Genomic DNA, 17,046 nt, shown 5'->3' on the forward strand with positions numbered 1-17,046 from the left:
TTTTTTGTAAGTCAAAAAATTTCTCAAGGATATGATGAAATATTAATATATTTAAGTACATTAATAACTCATTAACAGACGAAAATAATAAAAAGCACGTAAAAATTTTTTTTTCCATGAAACTTTCACGTTGCCGACATAACAATTTGATCAAACGAGGTCGTGTTGTGGTTTTTAAAAGATAACTACCAATAAATTGTACGGCAATAGCATCCAGAGAACAGACCGGTTCCATAGCCAGAGAGGTCTCGAGCCCTGGGCTTCCCGATCATCATTACCAAGAGGTCAATGAAAATAATTATTAAAACAACTTAATAATAATTTTAGTACTGAGTACCTACGCTCATTATTATTTATTATTATTATTGTTATCGTATAATTATTATTACTTATTGCTTATTATTATAATTATTGTCAGTGAGATTTCTCTCAGTATAACAATTACAAAATATAACATTACATACAGAGATAAAAGTATAATAATAATAATAATAATAATTAATATTATTATTATTTAAAAAAAAAGTACACATATTTATAAATCCAAGATGCCGGTTTTTAAAGATACCAACACTTTTTTTAAAAAAAAGAGACGGCTGTCCAGCGAGGCTGGATATAGATCTCTCTCATTATCTTTCCCCTTCGCAATGCCAAGTGCATAAAAATATGAAGATAAATTATTTTTAAAATCCTATTTTCACTTGGTCTAATGTATGGCCGACGTTAATCGAGTACCACAAGTAATCAAGACAAGCAAAAAAGTACAGAGTATAATAATTAATAACATGATTTAACAACGTCTCTTGTTGGCGACAGGTCATTTAAACGCCCGCATGCCTCGCGAGTTAATAATATTAGTAATAATAATAATAATAATAATAATAATAAAAATGACAACTCGTCGGCGAAGAGGAAAGAGAAGAGATGGCCATCAGTGGATGGCTGCGTACACCGTACAGCCAATATCATCAATGTATGTGTATATGACAGCCAGCACTTGAATAAGATAATGATAACGATGCATCAGTGGTAAACGATGTACCAGTTAATTAAATATTTCATTAATCCATTAATCAACAGGGTATATATAAATACAAGTATGTATATCTATATATAAAGTGTTGTTTTATATTTATAAAATAAATTTAAATTAATAAGGATCAAGTGCTGCGAGCCCGAGTCTCGGCGGCTCAGCATAACTGTGACGGTATCTACCAGGTGTCGGTAAAATTTCAAAACTCTGTCTCGAATTTTCTCTATCGAGATGATATCTATCATGTTTAGGAATTTCTTGATAAGCCATCGGTCTTATTCGTGTTTTTTCACGCATCAGATCACGTGAGTGCCGTTCCTTTGATTCTCTCTACAAATAAAAAATATCTTGTTAGCTTCCTATCTTCAATCTTTGATACAAATTAAAACATATACATATACATATACATATACATCTGTTATATTATAAAAGTACCTCTCGAAGATCCATGACATGTCTTGAGTCCTTCTGATCTACCCTACCACTAGACGAGTTGTCATAAAAGCTTCTAGGTCTTGGTCGGGACGAAGACAGTTCTATTTCAGCTAAATGGTCAACAGACGAATAGTTTTGTACTCTAGTTCGTGATGGCTTGCTCCTGTAGTCACCTCGATCACGTTCTTTATCACGTTCCAGGTTTGGATGACTGCGTCTCACCAGGTGATCATGATGAACAGGAGCTGAATGAGATATACTTGACGTAACATGCCGAGTCCGGTCGAGCTCGTGGAGCTGCCGTGACTGCTCCAGCCTGACAGGATCAAATAATTTAATTAGTCATATATAAACCGGAGTATCACTTGTAAACAGAATAAACTGCAACAGGTTCTATCGCACACCAAGTATTCAATCTTTTTAAATATTTATTTGCAGATGGTAATAAATCATTTGCAGTTACCTAAAGGCAACATTCCCTCTCGACCAGTCAAGTCTGAGTCTGAGTCCAAGTCTAAGTCTCCCTTTCTAGTCATAAACTTTCAAGTCTAACTCGCCTGTATATGAATTCAATACAACAAAGTAAATAAGATTAACATTAAAACTAAAGACTGGACGTCAAGGTAGACGTTCTGCTGGATCCAGTCTAGTGAAACTGTTTAATCTCATATTTATATACACTACTCTTTTTAGATTAAGAAAAATCCGTACAATTACTGAACTTAGAAAGTCCTGAGATTGTAAAAATAATAAAACAAAACTCTCTTATTTAATGCAGCCAATGTTAATCTATACTTGATCACTTGTATTACTCGAATGATTAACCATATAGGATTAGATTGTACAGAGAGAAATTAGCATTTAAATCGAGATATACAGGAAGACTACAAGCCTACGAGCCTACGAGCAACTGGACTCCGTATCAAACTTTAAAAAGACATTAAGAGTTATAGAGCTCAGTAATTATAATTGCAACCTTGAGCTGCCACTTTACTAGATTAATGTCGCCTTATAAGTTACGGTCAAGTTTTTTTTTAAATCACCAAGCAAAATATTGCTGTGCATATTGAAACAAAGTTCCACTAAATTCGAGTGAAATTTACTCCAAAGGAGAGTTTATTTTAATAATAATGATATATATAAATGTATGATAGATTTAGTGGTTTTGATATTATTGTGTTTAAATTGTTTGTCAAATAACGAGTGTCTATACCAGAAGAAGACAATTTGGCCAACACGCGACTGGGTAGCCATGCACAGATGCCTGTCATTATTTTCGCTGTGCAACGGGTTTAAAAAAGTTCCTTAGCCTCGTAAGATCATTAAACTTAATTCGCAACCGTTGGATTTAAATATTATTATAGTAATAAAATTCTCATAAGTTTAAATTACCGGTATATTCAAATATGCCGACTCTAACGAGTACATTCAATGAAAATAATATTCAAAAGATAAATCTAACAACTCATTAACAGCACCCATTTATAAAATAAATAAATTTAGCATAAAACATGAGGATTTTTATCTTGGACATTCAGGACACGTCAATGCCTATTTTATATATTATTTTTATTCCTTGGTTTCATCATCTGAAGTTTCAACCACTGTCTTTCTTCTCTGTAATGTGTAAAAGTGCTTCAAGTGCGTGAAATGAATAGCAAATGCACAATATAATTATTGTTTTATAGCAACCTGGTTAAATTAAAATAAATGCATTTAACTATTTTTTAAATTTACGCTCATTATTTTTTCTCTGCATTCTATCTTGTTTCTGTAATTACACACTAATTACTTAAATTTATATCACTGTTTTAATTTTATTTTTTTTTCCACATTTAATTCTTTTTTTTCCGAGAAAAATTAAATAACTATTGCGTGAAAAGTATAAAAAAAATCCCAACTCACTTGTGCTTTCCGCGGTTCTCACTGGATTCTCTGGGCCTGACGATCACTGGCCTCGCGTTATTCTCTCGTTCCATGGCCTTGAACATCTCCTTGGCGTCCTGAAATCTTTCTCGCGGGCTTGTAACCTCGATGGGATCTACTTTGGGCTGATACTGGGGACTGGGAGATCGTTGTCTCAATTCAGGCGCTCTTCGGATCCTATTTGAGCTGTTGGGCGATGCGCCGCGGGTAAGACCGATTGATCTCTCAGGACTCCTGTTAACTCTTGGCAGCGCCACATTTGAATTTTGATCCTGCAGATACTCACTCTCCTCATTAGCTCCACCCCAATCTTCATCTGCAGAAATTATAATTACTTAGTAAAAAAAATTTAATTATTAAATTAATTTATAATTTGTGATTTCTCTCCTCTGGTATTTATTTTATGACATCACAAGCTATCTCTCTTCACCTTTAAATTTTAATAATCATCGTAAACCCGTTAACAACCGACGAAATGAGAATACGAGGTAAGGCGAGAAAGAAAATATAAAATATTAAGTTTGTAAAATTAACAACAAATACCTCAGGCCATTTAATCAATGATTTTGTAATATAAATTGTGATAGTGTCGAGATCTAAGATTATGATACAGAGAACCAAAGTAAGAATATATATACGTATATATATTTAAGAAGTTTGGTAAGTTGTATATGTATATATAAAACAACACTACCACGAGTACTTGGACTGGAGATGGAAAAGACACACAAGTTAAGACAAGAGACATTAAATCTTGAGGTTTGATCAAGGAGAGTTCTGCTGGTGGTGGTGAGTCTTGAAAGCATTACATCGGGAATCGGGATAGTGGTGGTAAAGGAGTGCTGGTGATATACAAGGAGGCCATGAGGTTTAAAGTAAATACCAACGAACCAACCACACGCTAAGAGATTCAAAGAGATATTGGAATAAGAAGAGTATGGAGGATTCCCTCTCTTTTATTTATTTTCACGAGTAGATATCTTCAAGACATGCTGGGCATGGGTATGGGTAGTATGACTCGAGTAGGACACACGATGGAGATTCGAATAAGCGGCTCCTCTACACTCTTTTATACATAACACTGGAACGACTGGAACAGAGCCTCGGGCTGTGGGCCGAGAATGCGGAACCTTCTCACGCCGTGAGGACACTCGTGTTGATTCACACAAAAATTTACGATCCTGGCCTATACTCCTCTGCAACGATACCAACTACCAGGGCATGGTATGGTAACTAGCTTGACAAGTAGACTGCTCAATGACCCTACACTGTAACCATACAACAGGCGAGAGTCAGCACGATTGTCTCCAGACTTTAAGCACGTGTCATGACCACCTTGCAGCAGATACTTGTATTTTTTATGACATTTTTAACCGATCAGTTGTATGAAAAAGAGGTTTCCCATACATTTCACCTCCTTTGTACCCTCATACGCCAGTGGGTCCTGATTTTCTATAGATTTTTTATCCAGGAAGAAGGATAGATCTTGAAATTAATCTTACAACTGCGTTTTCGCTAAATTATCTTCTTAGATTTTAGTTGTAACACTTTCTCTAAATTCCAGAGAAAATAAATTTATTTAAAATAGAAAATAATAGCCGGAGTAGATGATGGAGAATGATAATGACGGAGATAAAAATACCTCGAAGAATTTATAACTTTTTACGGTTCGTACTAAAAATAAAAGCTCTCCAACTTGTTAAAGTCATTTTATTTAAGTTTTCTCTTTCTCCGCAGCCAATCACCGATTGTTCATGGAGTAATACACCAGAGGTATATTCTAAGAGAGCAAAAAATTATTGAAGAAAAAAAAAGGACTGAAGCTGTACGGCGTTTTTTGTTGCTAGTAAACAGGAATTTAAATTCGATGTGTAGCCCGACAATAAAGTAAAAAGTACCGCAGCGAATGCTGGGTGATATTGAGTTTAAAAGATACTTTTCCTTTTCGTCATCTCGCTTGACGTCTCAAATAGTCGATAGCTTCCTACTATTTATTATTTTCGTCATATTTAATTATAAATAAAAATATAATAAAAGGATCCTTGAAATTCCTCAGTCAAAAGCAATATCACTCGCTCGGGCCCATGACTTTTTTTTACTTAGCTTACCTTGTAATTCAATAATTATTGTTACTGCATTACACAAGTCTACCAATCCAGACGTCAAGTTATTTATTCAAGGTGTTTTTCGTTACCTAATCTGACTCATGTTGTGATTCTCTTTTAAATGTATTTTATATAGACTTTGGCTATTTGTTATTCAAAGATAATCTCTTCCGGCATAAATTTTTATACAGGGGATACTATAAATTAACACATTGTTCTATCAATGCCGAAGGTTAGTTGCTGATATAACCGAATAAGTATCTACAAATTGTCAACTAACCTACACCGAGCAATTATTCTTGTTTTAAATGTTATGGTGGCATAGTAAAGCCGGAGCACGTTGCCCACCTTCAAAAACATGCAGTAATTAGTTCTTCGATTTTACTATGACACCGTAGCATTTCAAATGAGAAAATTTATCCGTGTAGAGAATCATCAATCGATAAAAAAAAGAGAGTAAAAAAGCAGCTATTTAAATAAAAACCATAAATCACTTGCAGCTCGTTTTCCCTCATGATAATTCAATCGAGGTGTGATAAAGTAAACGGAAGTTACGCAAATGTACGGCGATGGTGGTGTGCTTAGGTATATATCTATATATATAATATATATAAAACAAAGTATGCCATGTGCTCGGCAATAACCGGGATGAAAAGTAAGCCAGCTTACATTAGCTCAGCTCGCCAGCGTACACCTGAGTCGGGTCCCCGATAGTCTCTGGTGGTGTGCGAGCGTTAAACCGAAGCGCGACTTACGGGGACACGAGAGGTGAGCAGGAGAATGAGAGAACTCAACGTACACCAGCCACACGGTGCTACCTGTCGCGAGTACGTCGTCCTAACGGGACTCTCCGCGGCAACAGGTGCCCAGCAAAATGTATCCGCACACATGCTCATAGAGCTCTCACTTCAACCTTACTCAATGCACTTTACAACTTATGTTCCCTTGTACTCATCCCCAGCATCGGGATCGGGATCAACATCACCCATCAACATCAACGTCATCGATTCATCTCATTCCCTGGCATTCAGCATTTCATTTTTCCTCCTCATTATCATCATCATAATCATAATCAGTATCAACAATACATGTGGGTCAGTGGCCCATTAAAAATCGCGTGACCGCGATGACTGAGTGAGATCGCTGGGCCTTCCATATCATCACAATCCTCAGCATGTATGATTCATAAAGAAAATATATGTAGACAATAAAGTGTTATTATACAGAACCTACAAGTTGTTCTACGCTTCTTGTAACTATATGTCTTATAACTCGTATATATTAATTTAACTGGTGGGTTAGTTGGTCTCGGGCGTCATGCATTATTAAAAATGTGCCGCGAGCTGTGAAGAAAACAGCGAGGGAGAATAATTTAAACCCATATACACATCACTGGTTAATGTATAATCACCGCCCGGTAGAACTTTACTCTCTACTGATACTCGTATTTAAAATCCCTTTCGTTTCTTCAGCAGCATGATCCGTGAAAATTATTTTTATAATACTTTTTCATCTCGGGTTTGTCATTGTCATTTTACACCTTTTATTCATCATCTACTCATCTACTGGTGTACAAGGTAATTACGTAAGGTGTCGGCGTCGGAGCGAGATTAAATTACTTGTCTTGTGTCTGGGCCTTACACAAAAAATATTAAATCCGTAAATACATTAATCTTAAGACCGGCAGTACGCAGTAAATTAACTTTAAATTACTACAGTGGTGTACTGTATTCTAAAGATTGGGCAATTCTTGGTTGCCGAGTAGAGTAAAGCGATAGTCTCTGAGCTGATTTTAAATATTTATGCGACACTGATTAAAATCGAACGTACGTGATTTTCGTTACGGACTCAAAGTTTGTATATAAATTTTTTTCTTCTTTTCTGCTTGATTATTATTCTTTTATTTAACTTTGTTGACTTTCATTATTCTCTTTAAACTTCTTTTCATGTTCCAAAAGTCACCATATATTCTCTCAACTGGGTTAACGGGGCAGGTTTCTATACATAATACCCACACGCCAAGAGGAAGATTCGAGTCCAATGCCATGCTATTCTTTGTATTATTTTATGCTGCTATCTGCTTACAGCCAACTCTAAGTCCGTGATATAAACACATGTAAGTTTAACAATAAAAATGTCTATGTATTATATTTACATTTATATTTAAATTAACATCCATACACGTTCATTTATCTACATCTACGTTAACCTGTTCTGCAAGTAGAAAGTGTCCAAATTCCTTTTACAGCCGACGCCCCTCGATATTATCCAGTGACCAGCAACAACAGCAGCCCAATCCGCTTTTTTTCCGGCTGAGAGTCAATCTCTTCATCAAAAGCTATTTCGCGGCCAAAAAAGTTGTTGGCCAGTGTCTGGTTTCTGGACACCGAGATTAGAAATTGCCCATTTTTTAGGATATTAATAGTGTCGACATTTTAAAAACCAGCTGATAAAATCGGTAATTTGTTTCTTCACATTAACGGAATGAAATTCCTTCCTCTTGCTACTTACATATATTTGAATTTGACAATAATCTTAGAAAGTATGTTTATGTCTTACTAAAAAGTTAAAGATATCGACACATTAAATTTATAAAGTCGTTTTATTACATAAATTAAAAAAATTTATCTGATTTAAAGGTCAACTCAATAATAAGTATACCGTTAAATAAATATATGACAAATTAATAGATTATTTGAATGATTAATAAATAAATGACGTGATAAGATTAAGAGGATAATAATTGTGAATTGTGTATTGTATTATATTTAAGTCAGGTAAATAACTCACCAGAAGAAGTATCTCTGGATGGCCGAGAAGGTCGTGGACCCAGAGGATGATGTGGTTGATACGGGGGCGGAGTAGCCGCACTGTCCGAGCCGATACCACTGCTGGCAGCGCTACGTGTTCCGCCTCTCTCGATCGCCGTGTTGCCACCCACGATAGTTTGATTGAGACAACGTCGGAATTCGATACCTGCGAGATTTCCACGGTGTCTATGTACTGTATCGTAGTCACGCGGTGGCAGTAATATTGGTCCTACGTCATTGTCGCCAGAGTTACCTCTACCTGAATCAAACCATAAAATACACGTTATGGTTATTTATTCATTTTTAACCCATGTCAATTAATATTTATGAAAAATACCCAATTTCGCTCTCAATTCAGCAGCAAGTGACTCGTAAATAGTAGCCGACTGAACTGGAATATGTCTATGCTCTCCGCTGCCTTCAGATGATTCAGATTCTCTTGTACTCCGGCCATCACTTCCTATATTACTCCTGATTCTGCTGTCTGATCCGTTTATTTTAGCAGAATTGTCGGAATTTGAGGCAAGAGCTTTTAATTGAGCGCCGAGAATTTCGGCAGTTTCTACTGAATCACATCTGTGCCCACAAATTTAAAAAATATTAGAGATGTGGATCGTGTTCTTAGATCTATCTCTCACAAAAATATCACTATTTCAAAATTGTAAAAAATAAAGTTTTCAAATAATTCAAAAATTTGCGGATAATTTAAATTGGCTCGTAAGTCGAATTAAGTATTTTGATTCGAGGAAAAAATCTAAAAACCGTTTGAAAAATGTAATTAATTTATATATAAAAATATGAAATAAAATAATAACAGGATAATAATATAGAATCAACTTGCACTAGTTTCGTGATTTAATTTTTATGCCAGTACTATAATATTATAGAGTCATTAATTTTTTAGTTATGGATCTTTAAACAAACAGGTCAATTGTGCGGCAATAATCGTTATGAAAATTATCAAATAATGAATAGGAAATAAGTAAATAAATAAATATATGAGCGTATACAAGCATTACTATAATAAATAATTTACCAACGGGTTTAAATAAGATTGTAAACCGTGAATGGAGTAATTCGCACACTGCCAACGCAATTTCCTCGTTTTAAATAGACATGCACCGTAATACGTTTTCGCGCGCGGTCCATGTGCGCATGTTTGTGTGTCTGCGTGTGTGTGTGTGTGTGTGTGTGAATATAGATAGTATTATGGTGTTGCTAACAGGTAGTCTTATAAAAGAATTCAAATGGTGTGTAGATACAAGCGTGTGAGAAATAACTCGGAGTATAATACGTAAAGCTTCTGGGACTAGGTGCCGGCTATGAGGATGATAATGTTTAATACAAGCATTAAATTATTAAAATTACGTTGTTCTATAGGTCTCCCGGCACTGTTGCCATCACCGTCAACATCAACATCAGATGCAGGCAGCTTGTAAGGATAAACCACCGTTAGGAATCGTGAAAATCGTTAATTAACGACGTAGGCGAGGTCGTATAACGAGCACCAGGTCGTATAATGCACAAGATATTTAACATCTGAGAGATGGCGAACTGGATGGCCTTCATTTGTATAGACTGACGCGCACACTGCTAAAGAGTACCAACAGATACATATCCGACAAGAAAATAAAACTCATATATTTATATTTTATATTCGGAAGTTAAGACTCGAGACGGCTGGCGCGGTTATTATTTCAAAATTGCTCTTAAGTAATGAAAATAAGTCGGGATTAAAGCCGATTCTCGGTAAGAAACCATCTCTTTTTACTACAGAACAATAATCATCCCAGCGTGTTATTATTTTATTATTTAAAAGTTTTACTAGCATTGACTTTACGGTTTCTGAGATAGCTTGAGCAAAAAATCGGGAACAAAAAAAGTAAATCCATCGAAACACTTGTCTTCATTGTGTTGAACGTATCGCTTAATATTTTTTATATACAATAGTGTCCTGGGTTGCTCAATTCCAGCTGCGGAGTCTAATTAATTCTGTGTTACTCTACTCTCAGTGCCATTGTATTCTCATGTGTTACAGGTAAGACTTTGGCCTAGCATTTATATCCTGTGTCCTACTGGATTTTATTTAATTAAATATTAATTTTACTCCATTTAATTTGCGTTTGTTCGAAAAATTTTTCAGTGTAGAAATTTACTGGCCGCCTATAGGAGACTAGAATGACTGAGTCTCCAGTAAATGTCTGCGTGATTGTGCGCAGCAGAGATAAAATAATAATTATAAATAAAAGGTGTTTGAAGCCTTACAAACCTGTAGGCGTGAACGTGAACAGGATTGTTAGTAGCTGGATTGGGAAGAAGAAGAGTAGCAGCGACGACGTCCTCCCGTTGTACAGCTGCAAGAACAGCGTGACCTGGCACAAGATGTTTCACAGCAGCCTTCGTCGACATACCTGGATGTACTGTCTGAATAATCTTCAAGCCTTTGCTGCTGACCTGTTGGCACAACAATTGTCCATAAGTGAATGCCAGTGATTAATATTTATTTATTTACATTATAATTATTATTATAACATTCATATAAATTTATCTATTCATCGTGATTTAAGTGTGTAAGTATCACACGGCATTATAATAGACCGCCAGCTAGCATGCCTACAAACTATTATATTTTCTCATTCATTGCACACCTTCTTGGCTTACGGCTCTTGGTATATAATATCAGATCTATAAGCAACTTTAGATTTAACTCTCCTCGCTATCCTCGAGTAATAATCAATCGGTAGGAGGTTTAGAACGCCAGGGAATGCTCATCCGATCTTTAATTCCCATATTTCTTAATATACATTTTTTATTTACTCACCCCTCTAGAAAAGCATATTATTGGAGATTGGTATATATAAATATATATATTTATATATGTTGTATGGTGTGCTCAGAGCTCACAGTGTCGTAACTCACCGATACAAAGACTTTGTACTACATATATAGAATACAGCTCGTGACCGATGATGGGCTCAGTACACCGACTTGTTACACAGATAGACCAACCAAAGACTCATTGTAAGCGCAAGCGTCATCGGCATCACCGTTATCTCCAACCAATGACTTATATCCCGGAAGCTACGAGTTTTCACAGCGGTAATCGAGGTTATTGGCATTAGAATACTTTGACGGAGAAAGGAAAAATATCTATATAAAATTATTAAAAATTATATACAATAACAGACATACATTTTTAGTGAATGAACAAAATTTAAGAGATCTCGGAAGACTTTCTGGAGAACAAAGACTGAATAAGAAAAGAGATTGATTATTAACTTTATCCTAGGCTACAATAACACTAAACTGTCGACAGTTCTCATCATCATCTTGCCAATAGATTATGCGACGTGTCTATACAGTTCGTCTATCGTGACAAAGATCTCTAGACCCCCTCCAGCTCACTCTAACACAATCAGCATAATGTAACAGGCATCAGCAATCATCCATCTAAACTTTCTCGAAATGACTTTTAGTCGTCACTGATGTCGTCCGCGTACTCGTACCGGTCTTTGTCGTTGCCGCTTAATAATGTGCAATTACAATTACGCAATTACGTATACATGAATATGTATGTACATAAAACTTTGATTTAAGTTACAATAACAATAATAATCTATACGAGCAGTCGTAGACGATTTTGCCATCAGATTGCGGAAAGCTATTCTCAGGACTCCGTATTATAGTAGACAAGTGATCTATTACTCTATGTTTCCTTTTTTAGATTATATGCGCGTATGCCTTAATACTCTTCTGCCTACTTTCTATGTGTGCTTTACTCCAGCTATATTAAATCTAATACATTATACCGCAGTTTAAAACTACCAACGACATATTTTACAAAATTATTTAGCATCTTAACTGAACACCAAAGAGATCTAACGACGATCTGGAGTGTAAATCCTCAAAGTTTATGGATACTTAAACACACGTGTGCTCGATTACTGTCTTGCCGATTACGTTGATCGGCGACTCGGAGAGAAATTATAATGTAACTCGATCATAAGCTATTGCTTTCTTGCAATCATCTTGTCAACACGCATTTCTCTTTTCATTATTTACGGTCTCGGTCTCAATGTTTGTTGAATTTTTCTTCTTTTTTTTTTTTTGCTTTGAATTTTTATCCTTTTCAGTTATATTTTGTGCGGTTCCCACGAACGTAATCAACCCTTATCTGATGTGAGAGTGCAAATAAACGCATGAATTAGCAAATAATAAAATGACACAATCCGCTGGCGAAAGTTCTGGCACTTTACTTCCTCTAGCTGTCGGTTAGTGTTGATGGTGTCTCTTTAATGGTAATAAGAATAATAATAATAATAGTAATATTGGTAGTAATGGTAATGAGTAATGAGTTATTATGCCGCGTCAGTCACATTGTGCTTTCGAATAACACTTGGCATGCACATGTGCGCACGCATGTGTATTACATTGACACTCAGAATGTACTTGCGCCTACACAATAACACTCTAAGGAGGTTTATTGCGCCGTAAAACGCGGTCGCAGCTAAAGTAATTCGCTTAAAATCGGGCCACTATCTCTACTCCTTTTCCAGATTAAAATGCTTACTGGTCGTTCTTCCCGCACACGCGCATACAACTTTTATTTAACTCCACACAATACAAACAAATGCTGTCAAAGGACATGGGCATGATGGCAGTAAACATGTTGATAAATTTATATATTTTTCTTAACCGCTTATTGCTCAGCGTAATTCTAAATTGAGACTAAAAAATTTCTCCTTTCACCTGCTGATGAATCCTACGACTAATAAGTAATAAATCTCGGGAATTTAAAACCCGTCGTCACACTAGACAGACCTAATTTTTAAATCTTATCAAAGTTTTCTACTTTCAGATTTAAATATCGCGGAGAATGAGAGTGAGATAGATTAAGAATTTCACGATTTGTTAATTTAAGAAAATACGACGATGGTGATTGTGATTGCGATGGAATTTATGGTTAATTATGGAAAGATGTAACTATTTTAAGAATAGTAATTCACTTGCAATTTAAATTTTCTCATTCATCGCAGTGTCCTCTTTATTTTCTTTATGATTAAAAATAAATAATGAAGAAGAAAAAAAAAATAATAATAATGATATAAATTTCAACAGCATTAAAAATAAAACGATAAATAATTTAAATGTATACAAAAATATTTGGCAAGAGGTAAAAAGTAAAAAGCCATAGGAATGTAAACAGCCTCAAGACACTTAGAATTTTAAATTTATATGTCGACCGGACTGTAAAAGTGCGATTAGGAATTTAAACTTAAAATTTTAAGTGTCGACCGGTAAATTTAACCCCGAGCAAGATAAGAATAAGCATTAATACCATCGTATAATGTGGATTTTATTGTTTATACACTAATTTTAAATTATCTTGTTCAAAAGTAAAAATACTAATAAAAAACAGGTTCCTCACTCCACCAACACCAGCACCAGCACCACTCACGCAAAAATAGTAATACCCCAAGTCTTTCTCTAAGGATCTCTTACCTGCAGTGTGACCTTGAAAGGTTCTTGGAGTCTTTCACGCTCGAGGAGATATGCTATGGCACCTGGCATAGCATCCACGCCTTTGGCCTCCCTCGCTCCCAAATACCATACGTAGTATGAGCTTTTCTTGACATCTTTGCTACTGCGAAGCCTCAAGGCCATCGCTCAACTGCAACAAACTAAATCAAAAGCATCATTGTACCATCAGCGATCCACCGACCCATCAAGTTTTACTTCTATCCTACATCTAGACCTAGGAATTTTCAGTTTAAACTCAAGGCAAAGATGAATATTACTTTTAAAATGTATATCCTTGCGAAAATAGCAAATTAACAGGTTCCTCCAAACAAGGCAATGATTCCGACAGAGGAGAAGAAAGATTTTTTACAGCCGTAACCGGACTCTGAAGTTACGTAAAAGAGAGTTCATCAACACAGTGCACAGAGTACCGAGCACCGAGTATCAGTACAAGTAGTTGGTATATATATATATGTATATATATACCGCGTATGTATGGAGTACATGGTAGGATAGTTTAGCTGTCAAAGCAGTTGAGTCTTTAGCCGCTGCCAACGTTTTCCTCTCGCTTCCTATGTAATGCACTTAACTTACACGTCTTTGTATAATAAGGACGGCTCAAGCTAAAGCGTAAGCTCTTAAACTACTCCGATGATTGTCCGTCGTAGTGTAGCTTCGGGTACTTCGTGCACCCGTCCACTTCCTCAATTACTTTCATACTTAAACCCGTTTCCACGTTATCCATCTCTACTCCTGCGAATCACCGGGTTCCCACCGATCAGCCTTCAAGAGAGTTTGACTTGAGAGCAATTGGCTCTGACTTGGCTCTTGGCTCTGTACTGTCTGATGTTTCTTTTGTAACCGCTCGAGAGTGTACACCATCAGTGAAACCATATTACCATCCGCGCTGGTTCTTACTTTCAACTAATTTAGATAAAAATTCCATACCGAGTTAAGCCCCGACTACTTTGCTGGTTAAACTTGGGATAAATTTCATCAAGACAACCCGGTAGATTGCTATTGAGAATAAAAGTTATACCGGCAAAACTACAAGGAAGAAGAATGAGAATAACTGGAGGAAGTTTAACCCAAACAAGAATAAGAAGAAGAACAAGAAGAAGAAGAAGAAGAAGTAAGCACGCAACTCACCTTAATGCCAGGAGAATGCGCGTCTCTCGTCCGTCTCTCTGGTAAATAATAATACGGTTTATGGTTGGTTCTAAACCAAGACTACGCAGTAAGAGAGTAACAGAGACAGGATCGTGAAGAAAGCAACCAACAGCCAATTGTATATACTGCTCCAAAAAATACTGAAGAAGAAGAAGAAGATGATGAAGATGGAGAACAAGTATGAGAATTAAAAGAGATAAAATAATTTTATTATTCTACAAGAATTAAAAATCCACCTTGTCGTTTTAGCACACTTGGATTCACTGACACGAATCTCTTTTACTGGTAATATTATTTTTTACTATCACCGGTTCATTGCACTTTTGTTGTTAAGCTTACGATGTTTATTTTTAAATTATATTCCAGGACATTATTATTATTATTATTATTATTATTATTATTATTATTGGTACTATTTATAATATTATTACTATCAACACAGTCTAGCAACAGGTAAAAAGTGATTGTACACACGGCGTGTCAACTGCGCGGCGCGAAACACCGCAATGGACCGAACGAGCGACGAACTTACGGGTGGATTGCCAGGTAAGTCCAGGAGAAGGGGCTGCTGGTGTGCAGACGAACTGGAGAGGGACTTGCGGTGTAGCAGGAAAGGGAACGGAGAAGGACAGTAGGAGCTGCTGGCGGTGGCGTTCAAAGTGGGGACAGGGGAATATCAGAGAAACGTGAAACGAGGAGGAGAGTTCGCTCTCGCCACACCTTGGCGTCCGATCCACCGACCGATCCTCGATAATTTTAAGACTAGAGCGAGCTTCTCGGTTAGGAGATTTCGTCCCAACTAAGCTATCGTTATTTTACAAACTTGCCTAATGTAACGTAACAGTTCCATTTACAGGCATCACCATTTCCTGCTGCATTGTCATCCACCGCAAAGTACACATGCAGGTGGATTGCCGGAGTGAACAAACATAAATTTTAAATTTAATGCCTGCTCTTCGATGATCTTATGAGTAGTATAAAGAATGAGCAGCAAGGTGTCTTGTCCCCACTCAACTGGTTCTTGCTGGCCTCCCTCAGCCAGGGGAAGTTACCGCTCGTGGGTTGAGAAGGCCCGTCGCGGTTTAAATTTACCTGGTATACTTATACGGGGTGATACCTAAGTAACATTTACATTATATATATTTTAAATAAATTAACTAGTGAGAATGTCATTATCATGACTGTCAGTACCAGGTTCCAATTGGCATGTTGTGACAGCTAACGTAATTAATTTTCCAAAGATTCAAAGGCTTGTAATTATTTAAATATGTAAGAGCCGCAAAACTACAGATACTTGTATCGATAAGTACTGAGACTTAACATGTCGGTCTGCTACACATGTCAATAATCTTAAAATAATTTACAACCGATGGACCATGGACCACCTGTAAAGAGCCGAGTCTTGCGCAAATTCCAATTGGAGATTGTGAAAGTGCGCAGGTTCATCGTCTCTTTTATAATATTATAAATATGTATATAAATATATTTATATATACATACCATCTTTCTCTTTCGCATAATTCGCAGCAGGCAATCGACTTAAATAGAGCGACATTAATCTTGTCACTATTGGTCTGCAACGCCTCTTGTACTTCTGATGATTGATGGCCACCTGACTATTTTAGAGCTGCGCGCGTTATATTGACGCGTTAACTAACACAATAAAAATGATTATTCTTGTGGTGCAATAAATTTATAACGGTGAGTTGCTGAAGATTTTTATTTTACTTACCATTAAAATAGTAACACGTGTTTTTATATGAGGAAATAAATGTTTAAAGTAATAACACTCTTTCGAGCTGTACTCACAAGTGCATCAAACCCATGCCAAGGTAAGGCGAATTTTCTCGTGCATAAGCTCTATTCGAATCTCAAAGTTATCCTCGTAAACTGTTGATTTTGATGACGATAAAAACAGCTATGTGCATGTTATATCACAGGAAGTCGTAGTAATTCTTGGAAAGAAAAAAATATAAATAAAATAAAAATAAATAGAGGGACATTGAACTTGGATGAGGTTGGTATATATTTATATTTCCGTAGCAAT

General features: G+C 36.2%; 1 protein-coding gene across 5 annotated transcripts; it reads right to left on the minus strand.

The window, feature by feature from the left end:
* Positions 1-315: 315 nt before the first annotated feature.
* Positions 316-16,940, minus strand: LOC103577899 (uncharacterized). 5 transcript variants are annotated; one of them, XM_008558772.3, is made up of 9 exons: positions 16,809-16,940; positions 16,500-16,652; positions 13,812-13,990; positions 10,579-10,763; positions 8,647-8,885; positions 8,290-8,568; positions 3,374-3,710; positions 1,469-1,784; positions 316-1,363 (listed from the first exon to the last, which is right to left on the minus strand). In XM_008558772.3, the coding sequence occupies exons 3-9, from the start codon at positions 13,971-13,973 to the stop codon at positions 1,151-1,153; spliced, it is 1,731 nt and encodes a 576-aa protein (XP_008556994.1). In that variant the 5' UTR covers positions 13,974-13,990; positions 16,500-16,652; positions 16,809-16,940; the 3' UTR covers positions 316-1,150. The 5 variants fall into 5 exon arrangements, with proteins under 5 accessions (XP_008556994.1, XP_008556993.1, XP_008556991.1 ...); XM_008558771.3 differs by having other exon boundaries at positions 16,732-16,821; XM_008558769.3 differs by lacking the exons at positions 16,500-16,652; positions 16,809-16,940 and adding exons at positions 14,979-15,139; positions 15,236-15,522.
* Positions 16,941-17,046: the final 106 nt, after the last annotated feature.

Source organism: Microplitis demolitor, chromosome 1 (genome assembly GCF_026212275.2).
Source record: "Microplitis demolitor isolate Queensland-Clemson2020A chromosome 1, iyMicDemo2.1a, whole genome shotgun sequence".
In the NCBI taxonomy this organism is placed as follows: domain Eukaryota; kingdom Metazoa; phylum Arthropoda; class Insecta; order Hymenoptera; family Braconidae; genus Microplitis; species Microplitis demolitor.

What these genes read in the sequence shown, in the direction of transcription:
- LOC103577899 (XM_008558772.3), bottom strand. Translation starts at nt 13,973, where the DNA reads ATGGCCTTGAGGCTTCGCAGTAGCAAAGATGTCAAGAAAAGCTCATAC. An exon ending in TGAATTGAGAGCGAAATTGG is followed by an intron (nt 8,569 to 8,646) that starts GTATTTTTCATA and finishes GGTTTGATTCAG; the next exon opens with GTAGAGGTAACTCTGGCGAC. An exon ending in GAGAACCGCGGAAAGCACAA is followed by an intron (nt 1,785 to 3,373) that starts GTGAGTTGGGAT and finishes TGATCCTGTCAG; the next exon opens with GCTGGAGCAGTCACGGCAGC.